Genomic DNA, 22,298 nt, shown 5'->3' with positions numbered 1-22,298 from the left:
AATGGGCTAACATTAACTAGTGTGAATGGGTGATCGATGGTCGGTATGGACTTGGTAGGCTAAAGGGCCTGTTTCTCTGCCGTATCTCTAAACATTAGTCTGCACATTGTGTATCGAGTCCAGTAATAGTCATCCATCACTTTTAATTTCATCCTGACCTCGTTCATTACCATCCATAAAGCATTTTCATTTATTGCTTTTTCAATTCAACCAATTGACAGATTTTATCACGGCCATTCAACTCTTTACACAAGGAAAATGCAGAATATTAAACGAGTTGCATTTGGATTTCAAACATTGTTTGATAATGTAGAAATTATGTTTAGATTATGTAGAAATTCTTCAGAATTGTTTATGGCTTATAAGGCCAGTAAAGGCTTATGTAAAGTAGCACAATAGACGATTTACGATGGAATACGTCAGTGACATACTGTCCACCAATGGGTAAAATGGGTTGAGGTTACCTGTCACTCATTGTCTATTAATTACATCACTTGGCCTCAGTCCCACTATGCTTCCTGCAATGTCCCAGTTAAATTTCAGATGGGTATCATTGCTACAATGGAACTCAAAAAATGCCATGAAGAGTTTTTTTTCTATATTATCTTCTTGAATTAACCAAGACAAAAATAAGGGAAGTTTTTTCACTTCAGCAAATCTAATAAAAGGGACCAGAATCTGCAATTCAAAGGCACTGCACAGTACCACAGTACAGTTGGCATGAAAGCCTTTCTGTGAAGTATAGCACCTTCAGAGGAAAAAGTAATGAAAAATACATCAATACAAGTTATTATATATATAGCACCCTATTTAATGCTGACCTTGCACTGAACAATTGCCTTCACAAAATATTCCTTTTCTAGGACAATATGGAATATGTGGTTAGCTTTGGGATTTATATTTTAAAGACTGCCAGGTTAGTTTTGTAGCATTTCCTATGATTTCATATTCTGAAAATTTGAATAAGTTTATAAAATTACAAAAAGTATTGGTCAGCCCTCTGAGAACGGTGGGTCCATCGGAGGTGTTGTAGAGCAGAAGAATCTAGGAGTAGACAGACAGCATCTCTGGAGAGAAGCTGAAGAAGGGTCTCGACCCAAAACGTCACCCATTCCTTCTCTCCAGAGATGCTGCCTGTCCCACTGAGTTACTCCAGCATTTTGTGTCTATCTTTGGTTTGAACCAGCATTTGCAGTTCCTTCCTACACAGGATCTCGGAGTACAAGTACATATACCCCCACCCCCCCAAAAAAAAAGTGGCGTAGCTGGTAGATAGGGTGGTGAAGAAGGGATTTTGGCAGATTGGCCTACATCAGCCAGGGAATTGAACGTAGAAGTTTGGACATTATGTTATCGCTGTACAAGACCTTAATGAGGTCCTCTACTGCTTTGGTCACCCTGCTAAAAGAAAGATGCCATTGTTGTAAAGCACGCAGAAAAGATTTACAAGGATGTGGCAGGACCTGAGGGCCTAAGCTGTGAGAGATGGGGTAAATTGGACTTTATTCTTCCTGCAGGAGGCTGAGGGATGATCTTGTCGGGGTGTGTAAATTCATGAGGTCAATACACGTAGTCCTTTTTCCAGGATTGCGGAATCAGGAACAGCAGGACATATATTTAAGATGAGAAGGGAAAGATTTAATTGGAACTTGAAGGGTAACATTTTTCCACACAGAGAGTAGTGGGCACATGGAACGAGCTGCCAGAGGAAATAGTTGAGGCAGGTACAAAAACAACCGTTAAAAGATATTTGTACGAAACATGGATAGGAACGGTTTAGAGGGAAATGGGCCAAATGTGGGTAAATGAGATTGCTTAGATGGGTTATCTTTATCGGCATAGATGAATTAGGCTGAAGGGCCTGTTTCTGTGCCGTCTGACTCTATATATGTTATTTTTTTCTCTTGCTGATTTGTTGTTAAAACCTTGCAAGAACATACATCAGTCAAGATGTAAAGAGAATGAACTTTGTTCTCAGGAGTAAATCATTAACTGCACTACTTAATTTATTTAGCTGAAAAAGTATACTGAATTCAGATGTCACTAATGAATTATCGGTGACATAATTCAATCATATTAGGCCATTAAATGAACTTCTAACCTTTTATTTCAACATTCAGACTATAGAGAACTTTAACATTCATGTATTATTGAGATTTTTAAAAAAATTACAGATACAAGTGTTTCTTGTGCCTGTTTTGTTCATTTTTAACTTTTTCCTTTCTAACTGGCTTGGTGGTAGGCTGCCCAGGATCGTGGCAGATAGGCATTTTTTGAGAGGAAATCTGTAACATGTGGTGTACTGTAGGGACCTTCGTTGTAGGTGGTATGATTAGTAAATTAGCAGATGACACAGAAATTGTTGGAGTCATAGATAGCGAAGGTGGTTGTCAAAGGATATAGCAGGAAATAGGTCAGCTGGAAAGTTGTCAGCTGGAATTTACTCCCGACAAGTGTGAGGTAATGTCTTTGGGAAGTCCAATTCTGGTTACACAAATAGAGAAAATGGCAGGGACGTGAAGAGCTTTGGTGTACAGAGACACCTTGGGGAGGTTGTCCATAGCTCCTGAAAATGGCGAATGGATGGATAGGGTCATAGAAAAAGCATTTCACAAGCTTGCTTTCATAGGCCGAGGCATTCAGTATGATATGCAGGAAGGAATCGCAGATGCTGGGTTATACCAAAGATAGACACAAAATGCTGGAGTAACTCAGCGGGCCAGGCAGCATCACTGGAGAGAAGGAATGGGTGACGTTTCGGGACGAGACCCTTCTTCAGACCTTTCTCATTCTCACAATAATAGCTGTTATACAAAACACAAGAAAACTGATTCTGGTTGCCACACTTCAGGAAGAGTCTTTTTTTCCCAGGGCAGAAGTGTCTAAAACTGGAAGACACAGGGTTAAATTGAAAAGGAAGAAATCTAAGGAGATATGAGGGGTAACCTTTTCCACACAGAGGGGGTGAATACTTGGAATAAGCTGCCAGAAGAAGTGATGGAGGCTGAATCAATAATAACTTTTAAACGACTTTTAGACAGGTCTTTGGATAGAAAAGGCATAGAGGGGCACAGGCCTAATATGGGCAAATGGAATTAGCTTAGATAAGCATCTTGTCAGCATGGATGATATGGCTGGAAAGGACTTGTTTCCGTGCTGTACATCGTAATAATATCCTTGTCTATGCATTGCCACACAGCTACAGTTAGATCACAACCACTTATCCTACTTCATGCACACACAGGCCCCATTCCTGGAGTTGCTCACTTGCACAAAGCACTTGGCCATGTTTTTGCTAGTTTAAAATGCACTGTACAATGACATTGATTTGGCTCTCACAGTACATTATACTTTGCTATGAACAGGCCATTGTTTATATTTATATTGACATCATAGCAAGTCATCCCATCATTTTCAGATTTCCTCTCTGGATCCCCATCATCAATGTCTTGAGGGTCATTATTCGCCAGGAACTCAACTGGAGCAGGTTTATAAATATCATAACTACCAGTATGAAGAAGGGTCTCAACCCGAAACGTCATCTATTCCTTTACTCCAGAGATGCTGCCTGACCAGCTTTTTGTGTCCATCATCCATTTAAACCAGCATCTGCAGTTCCTTCCGACATATGGGCAGCACAGTGGCACAGCTGCCTTACAGCACTTGCAGCACCGGAGACCCGGGTTCGATCCCTACTACAGGTACTATCTGTACGGAGTAGGTTTTCTCCGAGATCTTCAGTTTCCTCCTACACTCCAAAGACGTACAGGTATGTGTAAATTGGCTTGGTATAAGTGTAAATTGTCCCTAATGTGTGTAGGATGGTGTTAATGTGCAGGGATCACTGGTCGCTGCGGACTAGGTGGGCCAAAGGGCCTGTTTCCACTCTATCTCTAAACTAAACCATCATAACTGCAGGAGCAAGTCAGTGGCCACATGGTCGATAGTGAGTGACGTCTCTTGTATGTCCAAATCAAATATTCTTCACTTGCTTGGATGAGCACATTTCAAAAATCACTTGGGGAAACTGAGCAACATCCAAGATAATACTATCCACTCGATCACCAATCAACCACTCTAAACACGAGCCCTCCACTCTCCCATACCCATAGGGATGACTGATACAATCAAAAACTGATTCATGTTCCCGATGTTGGAGGAATCCAGAACCCCAGGGGTCACAGTTTAAGAATAAGGGGTCAGCCATTTAGGACTGAGATGAGGAAAAACCTTTTCTCCACAAAGAGTTGTGAATCTGTGGAATTCTCTGCCACAGAAGGCAGTGGAGGCCAATTCACCTGAGAGAGTTAGATTTAGTTCTTAGGGCTAATGGAATCAAGGGATATGGGGAAAAAGCAGGAAGGGGGCACTGATTTTGAATGATCAGCCATGATCATATTGAATGGCGGTTTTGGCTCGAATGGCTGAATGGCCTACTCCTGCACCTATTTTCTATGTTTCTATTCTGAGATGAATAGAAATGTTATTTTTGATGACGTTTCCATAATTTGGTTGTTGGTGAAATGGCTGAACCAGGCAGATAATGGGAAATGTCGGTCAGGATTTGCAGTAAGCATCAAAGAAGCAGCACTTGGCTGGGACCTTGTAGAAAGCCTCCCAGAGACTCAGCAGTCTCTGGCAAGAAACCTCCTTTCTCTGCAGACTGCTGCTGTCAGGCTTCTACTCAGAGGGGACCCCTGGTGGCCAGCAGCTGTAATGTCACCACGCTGGCTGAGCAGTCACATTAAAGACGTTTCACAGACCATGAAGCAGTTTTTACATATTGTACGGAAGGCCATATGTAGTTTGGGATGAACACGTGGTTAACCTGTTCATTGCCAAGTTTTTTTCCCCCCCATTATTGACCATGACCCTAGTATACAGGGGGGTGGCACTGAACAGGTTAGGGCAGTCTGAAGAAGGATCTCCACCTGAAACGTCACCCATCCCTTCTCTCCAGAGATGCTGCCTGTCCCGCTGAGTTACTCCAGCTTTTTGTGTCTATTTTCAGGTTAAAGTAGAAGCTGCCTCTTCATTAATTTTTTAAAAAATCCTGTTTCAAAATATTTATACGACAACTGCGTAATATTTTCACAACCAAATTATTTCCTGAGCCATAATTATGGCAGTGCACCATTTAAAAATAGTCGTTGCGCATGTAACTAAAAGAAAGAAAGATATTAAGCATCAGGAATAATTCCAGGAACTCCCGATGCTTGGATAATTTCACGAGATTCTCCTTCACGATGATAGAGAACGCTGCATGTGGTACCAGTTGTAAGGAGGCAAGGTGGTGACTGCAACTTTGAGATTTGTGTGGAAAATTACACAAGTGTGAATAGCTTTGTTAGTGTTTGTTCCTTGGAGCGATGATGGCGTTATTATTATTTCATTATATAATTATTATCACCATTATTATTTCAAAAGCTCAGTCGTGAGAATCATCACTGTAATCTACACCGTTCATTCAAAACATTATGACCTGATGAGACAAAACATTATGACCACCTGCCTAATATGCTGTTGGTCCTCCGTGTGCAGCCCCATACGCAGCAGGGTGCGATGCACTGTGTATTGTGACACATTCCTCCCATGACCACCATTAAAATTTTCTGTGACTTGTGCCACAGCAGACCTTCTGTCGGTTTGGACCAGATGGGATAGCCCTCGTTGCCCTCGCGCATCGATGAGCCTTGGGCACCCAACACCCTGTCGCCGGTTTGTGGTTTGTCCCTCCTCGGACCACTGTCGGTGGGTGCTCACCACTGCTGACCGGGAGCACCCCACGAGCCTTGCCGTTTCAGAGATGCTCTGACCCAGTCATCTGGCCATAACAATTTGGCCCTTGTCAAAGTCGCTCAGGTCTTTACTCCTTTGAGGGCAGCTTACAGCTCAGCAGTATGAACATTGACTTCTCTAACTTTAGATAGTTCCTCTGTCCCTCTCTTCCCCTCCCCCTTCCCAGTTCTCCCACTGTCTTCCTGTCTCCACCTATATCCTTTCTTTGTCGTCCCCCCCCTGACATCAGTCTGAAGAAGGGTCTCGACCTGAAATGTCACCTATTCCTTCTCTCCAAGATGCTGTCTGACCTGCTGAGTTACTCCAGCATTTTGTGATACCTTCGATTTGTACCAGCATCTGCAGTTATTTTCCTACAGGTCTTTACTCCTGCCCTTTTCACCTGCATCTAACACATCAACTTCAAGAACTGACTGTTACATCCCACCCCTTGACAGGTGCCATTGTAACAAGATGACCAATGTTATTCACTTCGCCTGTCAGTGGTCATAACGTTTTGGCTGATTGGTGTATGTCAGTTTTGCAACATTTTAAATTCTACACCGTGTGCTGATTCCAATTACAAAGCTCTTACCACTTTGAATAAACAGCTCCACCAGCTGGTCCTTCGATAAACTCATTTCCATCTCAATCTGTATTATTTCACAGCTGGAACCAATCGCTTCCTGCTTGTGCTGCAAGAATCGAAAGATGCGGGTGGATTAACTTCTAACTGCAGCATCTGGATCAGTCCGGAATTACATCAATGGCACACATTTAGAGTTTTACAAGCAGTATTCTCTTACTTGGTGATGGAGATTAGATCTAAATGACAGGTCAGACACTCTAAACACTGGCAAATGTATACCTTGCATAGGTTAACCCTCCTGTCGAGTCAGAAAGACTGCAACCTGATTCAACGTATTAAGGACACGTTATGGAGAACACCGTAAAAGCGATTTACGTGAAACTGAAGCATCACACAATTGCCAACCAGTCCAAAATGGAGGAATGGTTACACATCATCTGAAGCAATCCACTCCTGATTCACTGATTGCACTAAATATGCTGGTTATTGCTCATGTAAAACTGTGACTAGTGTGGTGCCGCAAGGCTCGGTGCTGGGACCCGTTATTTACAATATAAATTAATCATTTAGACGAGGGAATTAAATGCAACATCTCCAAATTTGCGGATGACACAAAGCTGGGTGGCAGTGTGAACTGCGAGGAGGATGCTATGAGGTTGCAGGGTGACTTGGATAGGTTGGGTGAGTTGGCATGGCAGATGTAGTATAATGTGGATAAATGTGAGGTTATCCACTTTGGTGGCAAGAACAGGAAAGCAGATTATTATCGGAATGGTATCAGATTAGGAAAAGGGGAGGTGCTTGAGTGTGTGTGTGCAAGACCTGAGTGTGCTTGTACATCAGTCACTGAAAGTTAGCATGCAGGTATAGCAGGCAGTGAAGAAAGCCTTCATTGCGAGAGGATTTGAGTTTAGGAGCAAGGAGGTCCTACTGCATTTGTACAGGGCCCTGGTGAGACCGCATCTGGAGTATTGTGTGCAATTTTGGTCTCCTAATTTAAGACAATTATTGCTATTGAGGCAGTGCAGCGTAGGTTCACCAGGTTAATCCCCAGGATGGTGGGACTGACATATGATGAAAGAATAGACCGATTGGGCTTGTATGCACTCGAATTTAGGATGAGAGGGAATCTAAAACAAACATATTAAATTCTTAAAGGATTGGATTCTTATTCAGGATTCTTAAAGGTACAGGAAAAATGTTCCCGAAGTTGGGGGAGTTCAGAACCAGTGGTCAGTTTAAGAATAAGGGGTTGGCTATTTAGGACTGAGATGAGGAAAAACTTTTTCACCCCAGGGTTGTGAATCTGTGGAATTCTCTGCCACAGTAGGCAGTGGTGGCCAATTCACTGGATGTATTCAAGAGAGTTAGATTTAGCTCTTAGGGCTAAAGGAATCAAGGGATATGGGGAAAAAGCAGGAACGGGGTACTGATTTTAGATGATCAGCAATGATTATTTTGAATGTGGATAAATGTGAGGTTATCCACTTTGGCGGCAAAAACAAGGAGGCAGATTATTATTTCAGGTGTCAGATTAAGTAAAGGGGAAGGGCAACGAGACCTGGGTGTCATTGTACACCAGTCACTGAAAGTAAGTGTGCAGGTACAGCAGGCAGTGAAGAAAGCTAATGGCATGTTGGCCTTCATAACGAGAGGATTTCAGTATAGGATTAAAGAGGTCCTTCTGCAGTTGTATAGGGCCCTGGTGAGACCACATCTGGAGTATTGTGTGCAGTTTTGGTCTCCTAATTTGAGGAAGGACATCCTTGCTATTGAGGTAGTGCAGCGTAGGTACACGAGGTTAATCCCTGGGATGGCGGGACTGTCATATAAGGAAAGATTAGAAAGACTGGGCTTGTATTCATTGGAGTTTAGAAGGATGAGAGGGGATCTTATAGAGATGTATAAAATTATAAAAGGACTGGACAAGCCAGATGCAGGAAAAATGTTCCCAATGTTGGGGGAATCCAGAACCAGGGGCCACAGTCTAAAGATAAAGGGGAGGCCATTTAAAACTGAGGTGAGAAGTAACTTTTTCACCCAGAGAGTTGTGAATTTGTGGAATTCTCTGCCACAGAAAGCAGTGGAGACCAATTCACTGGATGAATTTAAAAGAGAGTTATATAGAGCTCTAGGGGCTAGTGGAATCAAGGGATATGGGGAGAAGGCAGGCACAGGTTACTGATTGTGGATGATCAGCCATGATCACAATGAATGGCGGTGCTGGCTCGAAGGGCCAAATGACCTCCTCTTGCACCTATTTTCTATGTTTTCTATGAATGGGGGTGCTGGCTCGAAGGGCCGAATGGCCTACTCCTGCAACTATTTTTCTATGTAGAGCTCGACACAAACCATATCTGATCAATCAGTGCGTTAGATTACAGAGTCCCGGCACACTCAATGGCAAGTCCTGGTCAGTGCAAGCAGTCAGATGTGCCCAGAACATTCCATACTGTACAATGCAGTGTGCAGGCAGGGGAGTTTGGAATATGCCTAGTGCTCTCTGTGGAAGCTGTCAGCAAGACTGGTCCCACATTAACATTTTAGATTCAAGATATACAGCTGAATCCATAAGTCATTCAGTTTACGTCATTTTTCAATTCTGTTAGAACTACAAATATCGCCGCCCGGTGGGGATTGTCATGTATGCGTTGAATCTTCAAAACACGCACATTGTTCGTTCAAAGGAAAAATAAAATGGCATTATTACTAATCAGGCTGTCAGCATTATCTGTCACATTAAGACAGAGATGCTGCCTGTCCCGCTGAGTTTTGTACAGTACTTTCCATTCTATTTCCCCATTTAAAATGGAAATTGCTTATGCAAACAGTGTAATTTATGAATTACAAATTCAATGGGAAGACGTAACACATGAATAGCAGCTTGCATAACTAATGTGACTATGGATAGAATGCATAATTCGAATAATGGTGACTGGATTTTCCATTTTGAGTGCAATCAGTGGCATTGTGGCATATCATGTTCAAAACCGTTTGCTTTGAGAAAGGATTTGTTTCACAATCTCACTCAAACTAATTTGCAAAACTCATTCAGATACAACCATAAAAAGCTGCAATGAATGAACGCAATCAGGAAACACTTTTAATATAACATTTGTGAAATATTTGCAGTTTTGTTAACGCAACTAATTAAAAAAAAGATTTATCACAAAAATAAGCATTAAAAAAAAAAATCAGTCCTCCAACTGTGAATAAAGTTATTGAACTTGATTTTTAAATTATGTTAGTAAATCTGGAAAATGTAGGCTCAAAATGCTTTAAAAATGCATTTACCTTTGTACCTGCAGCTAAAAATTGTTAAGTTTTAATTATGCTCTTGAAGCTGTAATAAATGGGCAAATTAGTGGAAATTCTCAATGTAATATGATGGTTTGACCAACCAAACAAAAACAAATCAGCCATCCAATGTAAAATGCCATAGAAAAATCGAATTGTATTAAATGTTAATTTGTGCCAAAAATTTGGTGATCTTTACATACCCAAAATCTATATACTAAAACTCTTGTTTGTTTGATTGTTCCTGAACTACAGCCAAAACGGTACACGATAGCGCAATACTTTTAGGCCCACCTTACTCACCGTCGTCCCTTTGGTGCTAATGGAAGAAGTTTCATTGAAATCGGTGTTATATTTTTAAAATTATTCACATTTTAAAGTTTAAATCTATCTCTTAATGAAGGAGGGGGAGGGAGGGAGAGGAATGGGGGGAGGGAGGGAGAAGGGAGGATAAGGAGCGAGTTGAGGGGGATGGGGTAGGGGGAGGGAAAGGGAAGAGGGGAGGGGGAAGGAGAGGGGGAGGGAGGAGAGGGGGGAGGAGGAGGCAGGAGAGGGGTAGAGGGAGGGGGAGTGGGAGGAGAGGGGAGAGGGGAGAGGGAGGGGGAGGAGAGGGTGCTGCACCAATGCAAGAGAGGTTTGGGCACAACGGGTCCATTTGGTCTAGTTAAGGAGAAAATTCAAGAGTATAAATGGAGATACAATACATCTGATACTCGAATTACCTGTATCCTTATTTTTGTCTTACTTAAACATGATTCATACACAATTATATTTGAGATTGCCCAAATAGATTGTGGCAAATAATAATAGATGGTCCTATGAGGAACTAAGACTTTGGTATAAGTGCTTAATTCTACACTTTTTCACAAAATGTCTTAAATATCTTGCACATAGGCTGAGCAGGTGAGGTGGGGGAAAATAGATTTCATCCAGGTTTTAAAAGGTAAGTTTTGTATATTCATACATACATTTTTGTCCTAATATAAAAACATCTTTCGAGTTCAAAATGCTTAACAATGCAGATAAACGTGATGAAATGTCTCAGAGGGTATCCACTTACCTTAATACAGTTTGCTATTTCATGAGCAACCTGGTCTTGGCAGCTTCCCACCGGTCCATGGAAAATTACATTGTGATACCGTTCAACCTGTTAAGGTAATTCAAATGAAAGGTTTACACAGAAAATGCTATAAATGATCAGCTCTAGCAGTCTCTGAAAAAAACAAAACTGATAATTCAGATAATTCAATGTCATTCGCTTGAATTCACCACACCGCTCATACTTGAACAAATGTTTTTATTGAAAAGTCAACTCGTGGACAGAGCAACGTCTCTGGATACTAGTTGCTATTTATCTGGGGTTCTTGAAGACATCTTCAGGAAGTATATGTTTTCCCTGTAAGTTCCTTTTCACCAATGGCATCCCTTTACATTGGATGACTTGTAACATTTTGCAAAATATTTGCAAAAGAAAATACTCAATATTAGATTTTACAAAATATATTCTGAAAATGCCTCAGTGAACTCTGTGTAGGAAGGAACTGCAGATGCTGGTTTAAGTCGAAGATAGACACAAAAAGCTGGAGTAACTCAGTGGGACAGGCAGCATCTCTGGAGAGAAGGAATGGGTGATGTTTCGGGTCGAGACCCTTCTTCAGACTGATTTTATACTCTATTTTACACATCAGATGGCTGCACATAATAGTTTTCATCAATGATCTAAAAAAGTTGTCTTCTTTTATACCTGAGCTTAGCAATCAAAATAGATACTCAAATTAAATTCCATTAATATATTTAACATGATTAGAGCCAGATTCAGTGAAATGGAAACAGGCCCTTTAGCCCAAAGCGTTCATGCCAACCACGATGCCCATTAACGTTTGTCCCATTTGCCTGCGTTTGACCCATACCCCTCTAAATCTTTCCTATCCATGTACCCATACAACTGCCCTGTTAAATTTATAAAAATACACAATTTCATGCTGCATATTAAATACTAAACAAGTAATGAAAAATTCTACGTGCTGTAATATTAACGCACTCTTACCAGCCGGAGGTAGTTCTGAAGTATACAGACAGGAATGAGAGAGGCATAAGCTATGCTATCGAGGAATCCTTCCTGTAAAACTGTTAAAAAAGAATGTATTACTAGTATAAAATGTATATTATTTACTGCATATACACATTAGTCAGCTTTGCATCATGGAAGATTTAAAAAAATGCCTGCACAGTGTGCAAGAGAATACATAAGGACAAGAATAAAGAATGACATCATTAATACCAGGCCAAAAACAACACTGTAGAACTTATGCAAGATATATCCAATGGAAACTTTTATTCACGAGTCTTACAGAAACACTGGATGTTCTTTGCAAAATGTTCTACCATAAAATCAAATGGACATAAAAAAAGGCAGCCAGTACACCCATGATTTCATGTGTGGTGAGGCTAGTCGTCAAGGATTTCCGTGGTACCCACTTTTATAAAACTCTCATCATGATGAAAGTCTTTACTGGACATTAGAAACCCCACTAGGAGATTCCTAATGTAATTATACCCATATATCAAAAAAATACAAATTACATTAAGAAAACAGACTTTGCTAGTATTAATTAAACAAGTGTGATTAAATCTTTATGCATTGTGGAGATAGGATATAAATTGCTCTAATCAATACGACGCAAGGAAATTATAATAATTCAATATAATATCATAGTATTTACTGAATTCAGCCATGATCACAATGAATGGCGGTGCTGGCTCGAAGGGCCAAATGGCCTCCTCCTGCACCTATTTTCTATGTTTCTAAAACAGATCTTTCTCGGTGAATCAAGGGGCATCATTAGAGCAGGATGGACAATAATGAACAATAAGTTTCGGCTTTAGGAAATTACTAAGGAACACTCAGAAATGCAGTTTCTATTTTCACTGTACTGCTGTAGAAAGATCAACCCAAATGTGCAATATAATGATGTGTTTATTGATCTTTCACCTTAACGATATTTGGTAAAATCCTGTTGACTCGTTAAATCTTGTTAAAAACATTTGTAGGAATAATTAAATAATGAATGCCATGAAAGGTGAAGCTATAACTCTTGCTCAAAATGGAATCAAAATAGCTTAGTAAACTGAAAGCATTATAAACTGAATAGCTTCTTTTTATGCTGAATGTCGGTGAATAAAATAGTAAAGAAGCTGGGCAGCATTCATCGTAATTTATAACACAATAATAGCAGAAGAAATCTCACCATTTAAGAATACTGTGACAATGTTATTTTGGCTCCAGTTTATCAACGACCATGGAGAGGCCATCAAAATTTGGCCTGGTATCCAAATTTCATCACCTGTGAAAGAAACACGAAATGTTAGCTCACAATGGCCTGTTTCCTTTATCATCGTTACTTTTTTGCATCTCTTTTATTCATTGTTCATTATCTCTCCACATCATCGTCTATATCTCTCGTTTCCCTTATCCCTAACCAGTTTGAAGAAGGGTCTCAACCCGAATTGTTGCCCATTCCTCCTCTCCAGAGATGCTGCCGGTCCCACTGAGTTACTCCAGCTTTTTGAGACGATCTTCGGTTTAAACCAGCATCTGCAGTTCCTTCCTACACATGAAATGTTAGGTTGCAGTTTTACAATCCGTAAACAGTTTAACCCTCACTTTAACCATCTACCAGCCAACAGATTAAGGAGAAAACTCTAACCTGAATCATAGTATCATAAATGCCATCATATTGCTAGATGTGCATACGTATATATCTCTAAATCAAGGGCAGGTCTAGTTCAATTTCCCCCCCTAGCCTTCTACACCATTTAATAAAATCATGGTTGATCTAACTGTAATCTTAAGTTTATATTTCCAACTACCCACAGTATGTTTGGCACTCTGCTTATCTAGAATCTACCAATTAAATCCATCATTAAAAGAATTGAATAGCTCTGCTTCCATCATTTTCTGAAGATGTGTTCCAAAATGTTATGATCTTCTGGCTGAAGAAATAACATTTTATCCCCTTCTTGTCTGAAATAGGTAGCAATTAATTTTTAAATAATGAGCCCTAGTACTAGATTTGTCCACAAGAGGAAACATCCTCTTCCGAGTGATTTGGATTTGGAGCAGTGTGGTCCCACGAAAAGCATCCACATGTTCCCCAACCAGAAGCCTTGAATGAACCAGGCAGTCTGCACTCTTCTGAGGACTAGATCTAGGGCATTCAAGTCTGGTGATGCAGAGTCATACAAGAAATCCAGTTACGACCTTGCTAAGCCTAAAAGGGACTTTGACTTTTAACTGGAGGATGAGGCGGATGTTCGGCAGCTGAAGCAGGGCTCCCTACATTTGACAGGGAGAACACGGATGTGCATCCATAACGCCCCAATGGTATTACAATCTCAGTCACAGAGGCTGATGTCAGAAGATCCTTCAGGAGGGCGAACCCTTGGAAAGTGTCTGGTCCTGATAGTCACCTGGTTGCGTTCTCAAAACCTGTGCAGACCAACTGCCTGGAGTTTTAGCGGGCATCTTTAACCTCTCATTACTGAGGTCCGAGGCTCCTACCTGCTTTAAAAGGGCATCACTAATACCGGTGCCCAAGAAGAATAAGGTGACAAGCCTCAACGACAATCGTCCGGTGGCACTAACGTCTGTGGTGATGAGGTGCTTTTGAAATTGGTTGAAGCGCATATTTACTCCTACCTCAACCAGCACCTGGACACTACAATTTGCCCACCGCCACAACACGTCAATGGGGATGCGACCCAGCACATTGATGCAATCATAAAGAAAGCTCATCAGCACTTCTATCCCCCTGAGAAGCTTCGGTGTGTCAACAAATACTCTCTTGAACTTCTACAGGTGTCCAGTAGAGGGCATATTGACGAGTCGCATCAAGGCCTGGTTTGGCAACTTGAATGCCCAGAAATGAAGAAGTTGGAAAAACTTGGTAAGCGTCCATCACGGGTACTGTTCTCCCCACTATCAAAGGGATCACAGGAGCCTCAAAAAGGCTGCCAGCGTCGTCAGAGCCCCACACCATTCTGGCCACACTCCTGCTATCGGGAAGAACATATTACAGCCTGAAAGCTGTAACGTCCGAGTTCAGGATCAGCTTCTTCCCCACAACCATTAGGTAATTAAACACTACAATCCTCAAATAAGCTCCTAACTACTTAGACTTGGGGTCATTGTTTTTGTCTTTGTACTATTAATGTTTTGTTTGCTTGTGTTTTTATACACTGAACTTATATTTGTTATTTATTGTGGTGTTTTCACAGTACTACGTTTACATATCTGTTGTGCTGCAGGTAAGAATTTCATCGTTCTGTTTCAGGCCATATGCCAATAAAACACTCTTGACTCTCGAGATGCGCCCACTCAGGATTTCATATGGTTCAGTCATGCTACCCTCACTCTCCTAAACGCCAGTCAATAAAACACTATTTGTCCAACCTTTCCTCAAGTTAAGCTACTCATTTTAATCATGAGCCCAGTGAACCTTTTCTGAACTGCTTCCAATGCATTAACATTATTTCTTACATCAAGAGACCAGCATTGAACATTGCACTCCAGATGTACAGTCAATAATGTTTTATGCAACATACAAATTAAGAGAACAAATTGGTCCCTCAAACCCTCCAAGTATAACCTCTCTACATTTGTATTCATTTCCCAAGGCAATAAACAATGTAATTCTGATGGCTTTTAAAATTATTTCCTACATACACTCCAGTTCACCAACGGACACAAAATGTCCTCGGCTGATGTCATCTCCCTGTACCTAAACTCATCCTTGGAACACCTGGATAAGTAGGACACCTACATCATTCATCATTCATTCATCATTCACCTTATTCATAGATTACAGCGTTGGTTTGAATACCATTTTCCCAACTAAGCTCATCTCCAAACTCATTGAACTTGGAGTCAGCACTCCCCTCTGTTTCTGGATCCTTGACGACCAGATCACCAGTGCACTGTGTGTGAGGACAGGGGACAGATCATCCTCTACAATAATCCTCAGCACCAGTGCCCACCAGGATGCATTCTCAGGTCATAAGTGTTGGGAGCAGAATTAGGCCGTTCGGCCCATCAAGTCTACTCCGCCATTCAATCATGGCTGATCTATCTCTCCCTCCTAACCCCATTCTCCTGCCTTCTCCCCATAACCCCTAACACCCGTACTAATCAAGAATCTATCTAACTCTGTCTTAAAAATATCCATTGACTTGTCCTCCTCAGCCCCCTTCTATACTTCTTATTCGCGTGTGACTGTGCAGCAAAGACCAATTCAACTCAATTTACACGTTCGCAGACGACACCACCATAGTGGGCCGTACATAAAATAATGACAAGACGGAGTACAGGAAGGAGATTGTGAACCTCACAACCTGGGTGCCAAGACAACAATCTCTCCCTCAATGTTAGCAAGACAAAGGTGATTGTGATTGACTTGAGGAAGCAAAGCAGTACAGACACCCCAGTACACTGATGGCGCTGAAGTAGAGATGGTCGATAGCTTCAAGTTTAGTTTAGTTTAGAGATACAGCATAGAAACAGGCCCTTCGGTCCACCAAATCCAGGCTGACCAGCGATCATCCGTTCTATCCTACACACGAGTGACAATTTACTGAAGCAAATTAACTTACAAACCTGAACATCTTTGGAATGTGGAGGAAACTCGGGCACCCAGAGAAAACCCATGCGGTCAAACTCTGCCAGGATCGAACTCGGGTCTCTGGCTCTGTAAGGCAGCAGCTCTACAGCTGTGCCAGTCTGCCGTTCTTGGCAATAAATATCACCAGCAACTTGTCCCGGACCGGCCACATCGAAGCTATGACCAAGAAAGCACACCAATGCCTCTACTTCCTTAGAAGGCTGAGGAAGTTCAGCATACCCCCAACAACACTCACCAATTTCTACAGAGGTGCCGTAGAAAGCATTTTATCGAGATGCATCACAGCATGGTTTGGGAACAGCTCCATCCAAGACTGCAAGAAATTGCAGAGAATCGTGGACAGAGCCCAGACCATCACATAAACCAACCTCCCTTCCATTGACTCCATCTACACTTCACGCTGCATCTACAAGGCCACCACTCTAACCAAGGACCAGTCTCACGCTAGTCATTCCTTCTTTTCCCCTCTCCCATCAGGCAAGAGGCACATACATTTGGCAATGCACACCTCTGGATTCAGGGACAATTTCATCCAAGCTGTTATCAGGCAACCGACCAATCCTCACACCTGCTAGAGTGCGGTCCTGACCACCCATCTACCTCATTGGAGACCTTTGAACTATCTTTAATCGGACTTATTCTTTCACCCCTGTTGCACCCTTTTTCTGTACACTGTGAACGGCTTGATTGTAATCATGTATCGTCTTTTCTTTTCCTTGATTGCACACAACAAAAAGTTTTTCACTGTACCTTAAGTGTAAGAAAATAACTGCAGATGCTGGTACAAATCGAAGGTATTTATTCACAAAATGTTGGAGTAACTCAGCAGGTCAGGCAGCATCTCAGGAGAGAAGGGATGGGCGACGTTTCGGGTCGAGACCCGACTTTAGATAGTTCCTCTGTCCCTCTCTTCCCCTCCCCCTTCCCAGTTCTCCCACTGTCTTCCTGTCTCCACCTATATCCTTCCTTTGTCCCGCCCCCCTGACATCAGTCTGAAGAAGGGCCTCGACCCGAAATGTCGCCGATTCCTTCTCTCCTGGGATGCTGCATGACCTGCTGAGTTACTCCAGCATTTTGTGAATAAATTTCACTGTACCTTGGTAAATATGACAATAATAAATTAAACTAAAACTAATATTTTACAAATTGTGCATCCGAGATTCTTTGTTTCAGAGCTGTAATCTCTCACTATTTAGATAATATGCTGTAATTTTATTTTTTCACTAAAATGGAAACATTTCACATTTTTACGCATTATATTCTAATTTTTCCTCCCAATCGCTTAACCTATCAATATCCCTATGAGGCTGCTCATTACAAAGGGGGTGTTCAGTGAAAAATTGGACAGCTGACAAGTTAATCCAAATATAAGTTAGCTTAGGGTTTCTGTGAAATGGTGGCGATTTTTCAGAGGGTCCAGGTGAACACGTACCTATTTCAACTGCAGATATATCACTTGAAATAAAGCTGCATTCGGAAATATTCAGCAAAGTTGAAGCCTCTGGCGATTCCCATCCACGCATGACAGTTTTGTAATGATTCTTCAGTGTCACTGTTACAGCTTTAGATAGGTCATCCCAGGTAGTCTGTTTGTGGATGATCAAACTGCCAACTGTAATGTTATTCTCAATATGTCCAGTACTCCTACAAACCTGTTCACTTTGTTTCATAGAAATTTGTAGCAGTACCTTGTGTGCATCTGCAGGACAAAATACATAAGGAAGTAAAAGCAATCAACTTGGATTTATACATTCACATTAGAACATGTACACAAAGAGAAATCACTGCATGCGTACAATCACATGGAATTTAAAATTAAAAGGAAAAACTTGACAACGGAAACTGAAATTAAAAGGAAACCCTTGTAGATAATGTGGAGCAAAATCTTTTAAAGCAAATTTGCTGCGGTGGCTTTAAAAAGAGACCACACCATTCCAATGTTATTTTTATAAAGCAGATCGTTATCAATATTGACGGTAAAATTCTCTGACGTGTTAAAAATAGAAAATAGAAGAAAAAAAAATTTGGTTTAACATTTAAAAATATTTTTTTTCCTTATTTTTATTCCTCACGATTTGGAATGTTTTGCCCCATGGAATGGAATAACACCATGACCATCCAATGTTAATGCTGAAAATTCACAGGTCTGGAATAATGCAAGCAGGTGATGCTGCCTTTACCAAATTCCAACCCTATCATCTCAAACTAAAGGAAAGCGTACCTTGTGCAACCCAGGGCATTTCCATGCCCCACATGGGGATGACATTTTGTCTACAGTCACATGCTTGCAACAAGTGATAGAGTGTCATACCCAACTTTGGAAAATCGATTTCATGGTAGACAAAGAACTGTATCTTGGAAGTGGAGTACATACACTATTATGTTGTGTGTTTCATGTAAATGAGCGAGTTGGAGTGTCTATCCTTTAGTATCACAAAATGCTGGAGTAACTCAGCGGGTCAGGCAGCATCTCTGGAGAGAAGGAATGGGTGGCGTTTCGGGTCGAGACCCTTCTTCAGTCTGAAGAAGGGTCTCGACCCGAAACGTCACCCATTCCTTCTCTCCAGAGATGCTGCCTGACCCGCTGAGTTATTCCAGCATTTTGTGATACCTTCGATTTGTACCAGTCTCTGCAGTTATTTTCCTACACATCTATCCTTTAGTTGTTTGGCCAAGTTACAGTTGACACCAGTGTTATTAATGTGGGCAAATGTAAAAACCATATTGAGTGTGTGCAAGCCATTTCACTCGGCGTGCACAACTCTCAATGATATTATTCTTGCACTAACAAGTGGCTAACACTGTTTGGCATTCAATTCATTAAGTCATACAACATGGAAAGAGGCCCTTCAGCTCAACTCATCCATGCCAACCATGGTGCCTTCACAAGTAATTCCATTTGCTTGCATTTGGCCCATATCGTTTTAATGCTTTCCTGTCTATGAACCTGTCCAAATGTCTTAAGTATTGAAGTTGCACCCACCTCTATCATTTCCTCCACCAGCTCTAACCATATACCCAGTACAACTCTGAGAGAAAAACCTGCCCCCAGGCCCATTTAAATCTTTCCACTTTCACCTTAAAACCCATGCCCTCTAGTTTTAGACTCACCTATGCTGGGATAAAGACGGTGCTCGTCGCCTTATCTGGGCCACTCATGACTTCATGCATCTCCCTAAGGTTAGACCTCAGCCTCCTTCACTCCAGGGAAAACACTCCCAGCCTACCCAGTCTTCCTTATAACACAAGCCGTCCAGTCCTGCAATGTCCTCGTGCATCTTTCCTGCACCTTCTTGAGCTTAATCACACCATTCTTACAGTGGGTCAGTACTTCGCTTAATATTCCAGGTATATTTACATTAACTTCTCATACAGTAATTACATTATTCTCCAACTTGACCGATGACCGACATGTGAATCTTGTCAAATAACTTCAATAACATTTTAAGTGGATTTGTTTAAAGTGATCAATTTCTGTTCAATACCATTGACAGATACGTTTATTTTAATTAAACCATTTAAAATACTGGTTTATTTAACCAGTCGTATCTGGGCTCTCAACATTTTCCCCATTTGGTTTTTTAAAACAGTCTTGTTACTGCTCAACTCATACTAAACACATTTTCTATTACAAGCACAAGCAATTGCATACCATATATAAAGATCAAGGGCATAGGCAGTTAAGTGCAAGCACCGAGTTCAAAGAAACACAGGTTAACTTCTGAAAATCCAAAATCAGACAAGCTATTTTTTTTAAATAAACTATAGAAATTGCATTTCCAAGAAGGCATGCAAAGTTCAGCAAAGACCAATAAAACCAGAGTTTCTTAGAGGGAAGAAGTTGCAGTGTGGCAAGATGCTCTGGATTGGATTATTATTGTGTCTAATGACTCGGTTTTTAAATCATCTTTAAATAATTTTAATTATAATTACATGCACACAGGCATTTGCATCCACCTCTAGGAAACATTGCGACACATCAAATATAAAAGAAAGCACATCACTATCACTACCGTTAATAAAAATCTACAAAACCAAACAACATGCAAAAGCTCAATTACCAACATGTGCGGATGTCATTTTGTTAGGTGGATCATCCTTTCCAAAATAATAGAAATTGTTTCAATATATTTTGACACAATGCAAATAACAGCAATAAAGTGCAGAGATAATGCAGTGCCAGAATTAACCATTTAAGATCAATGTTAGCATTACTTCATAATATCTCTATACATTATAACATTTTGACAGGCTTACTAGAACCTCTTGGGATTTGAATTCTAAAATATCTGAATGTAAAAAATGTTTATTTACACAATATGCATCAGGGAATGTCCAGAGGTCTTTAGCCATAAAATAATTGTTTACAGATGAGATTTACTTAGACAATAGACAATAGACAATAGACAATAGGTGCAGGAGTAGGCCATTCAGCCCTTCGAGCCAGCACCGCCATTCAATGCGATCATGGCTGATCATTATCAATCAGTACCCCGTTCCTGCCTTCTCCCCATACCCCCTCACTCCGCTATCCTTAAGAGCTCTATCCAGCTCTCTCTTGAAAGCATCCAACGAACTGGCCTCCACTGCCTTCTGAGGCAGAGAATTCCACACCTTCACCACCCTCTGACTGAAAAAGTTCTTCCTCATCTCCGTTCTAAATGGCCTACCCCTTATTCTCAAACTGTGGCCCCTTGTTCTGGACTCCCCCAACATTGGGAACATGTTATCTGCCTCTAATGTGTCCAATCCCCTAATTATCTTATATGTTTCAATAAGATCCCCCCTCATCCTTCTAAATTCCAGTGTATACAAGCCCAGTCGCTCCAGCCTTTCAACATACGACAGTCCCGCCATTCCGGGAATTAATCTAGTGAACCTACGCTGCACGCCCTCCATAGCAAGAATATCCTTCCTCATATTTGGAGACCAAAACTGCACACAGTACTCCAGGTGCGGTCTCACCAGGGCCCGGTACAACTGTAGAAGGACCTCTTTGCTCCTATACTCAACTCCTCTTGTTACGAAGGCCAACATTCCATTGGCTTTCTTCACTGCCTGCTGAACCTGCATGCTTCCTTTCATTGACTGATGCACTAGGACACCCAGATCTCGTTGAACTCCCCCTCCTCCTAACTTGACACCATTCAGATAATAATCTGCCTTTCTATTCTTACTTCCAAAGTGAATAACCTCACACTTATCTACATTAAACTGCATCTGCCATGTATCCGCCCACTCACACAACCTGTCCAGGTCACCCTGCAGCCTTATTGCATCTTCCTCACAATTCACACTACCCCCCAACTTAGTATCATCTGCAAATTTGCTAATGGTACTTTTAATCCCTTCGTCTAAGTCATTAATGTATATCGTAAATAGCTGGGGTCCCAGCACCGAACCTTGCGGTACCCCACTGGTCACTGCCTGCCATTCCGAAAGGGACCCATTTATCCCCACTCTTTGCTTTCTGTCTGTTAACCAATTTTCTATCCATGTCAGTACCCTACCCCCAATACCATGTGCCCTAATTTTGCCCACTAATCTCCTATGTGGGACCTTGTCGAAGGTTTTCTGAAAGTCGAGGTACACCACATCCACTGACTCTCCCTTGTCAATTTTCCTAGTTACATCCTCAAAAAATTCCAGTAGATTTGTCAAGCATGATTTCCCCTTCGTAAATCCATGCTGACTCGGAACGATCCCGTTACTGCTATCCAAATGCTCAGCAATTTCGTCTTTTATAATTGACTCCAGCATTTTCCCCACCACTGATGTCAGACTAACTGGTCTATAATTACCCGTTTTCTCTCTCCCTCCTTTCTTAAAAAGTGGGATAACATTTGCTATTCTCCAATCCACAGGAACTGATCCTGAATCTATAGAACATTGAAAAATTATCTCCAATGCTTCCACTATTTCTAGAGCCACCTCCTTAAGTACTCTGGGATGCAGAC

The 22,298-nt window shown here is 41.3% G+C and overlaps 1 protein-coding gene across 4 annotated transcripts in view; it reads right to left on the bottom strand.

The window, feature by feature from the left end:
• Positions 1–22,298, bottom strand: part of cttnbp2 (cortactin binding protein 2) — a 160,377-nt gene that overhangs the window by 28,460 nt on the left and 109,619 nt on the right. For all 4 annotated transcript variants that reach the window (XM_078417426.1, XM_078417428.1, XM_078417427.1 and 1 more), the window contains 5 exons: positions 17,774–18,040; positions 12,913–13,008; positions 11,712–11,791; positions 10,725–10,811; positions 6,374–6,473 (listed from right to left, as the gene is read on the bottom strand). In XM_078417426.1, the coding sequence (XP_078273552.1) occupies positions 6,374–6,473; positions 10,725–10,811; positions 11,712–11,791; positions 12,913–13,008; positions 17,774–18,040 (630 nt within the window). The remainder of the gene's footprint in view (positions 1–6,373; positions 6,474–10,724; positions 10,812–11,711; positions 11,792–12,912; positions 13,009–17,773; positions 18,041–22,298) is intronic.

The sequence above is a fragment of the Rhinoraja longicauda genome, chromosome 20, assembly GCF_053455715.1.
Source record: "Rhinoraja longicauda isolate Sanriku21f chromosome 20, sRhiLon1.1, whole genome shotgun sequence".
In the NCBI taxonomy this organism is placed as follows: Eukaryota; Metazoa; Chordata; class Chondrichthyes; order Rajiformes; family Arhynchobatidae; genus Rhinoraja; species Rhinoraja longicauda.
Note: the sequence above shows the minus strand (reverse complement) of the source record. Positions and strands in the feature narration are given on the sequence as shown.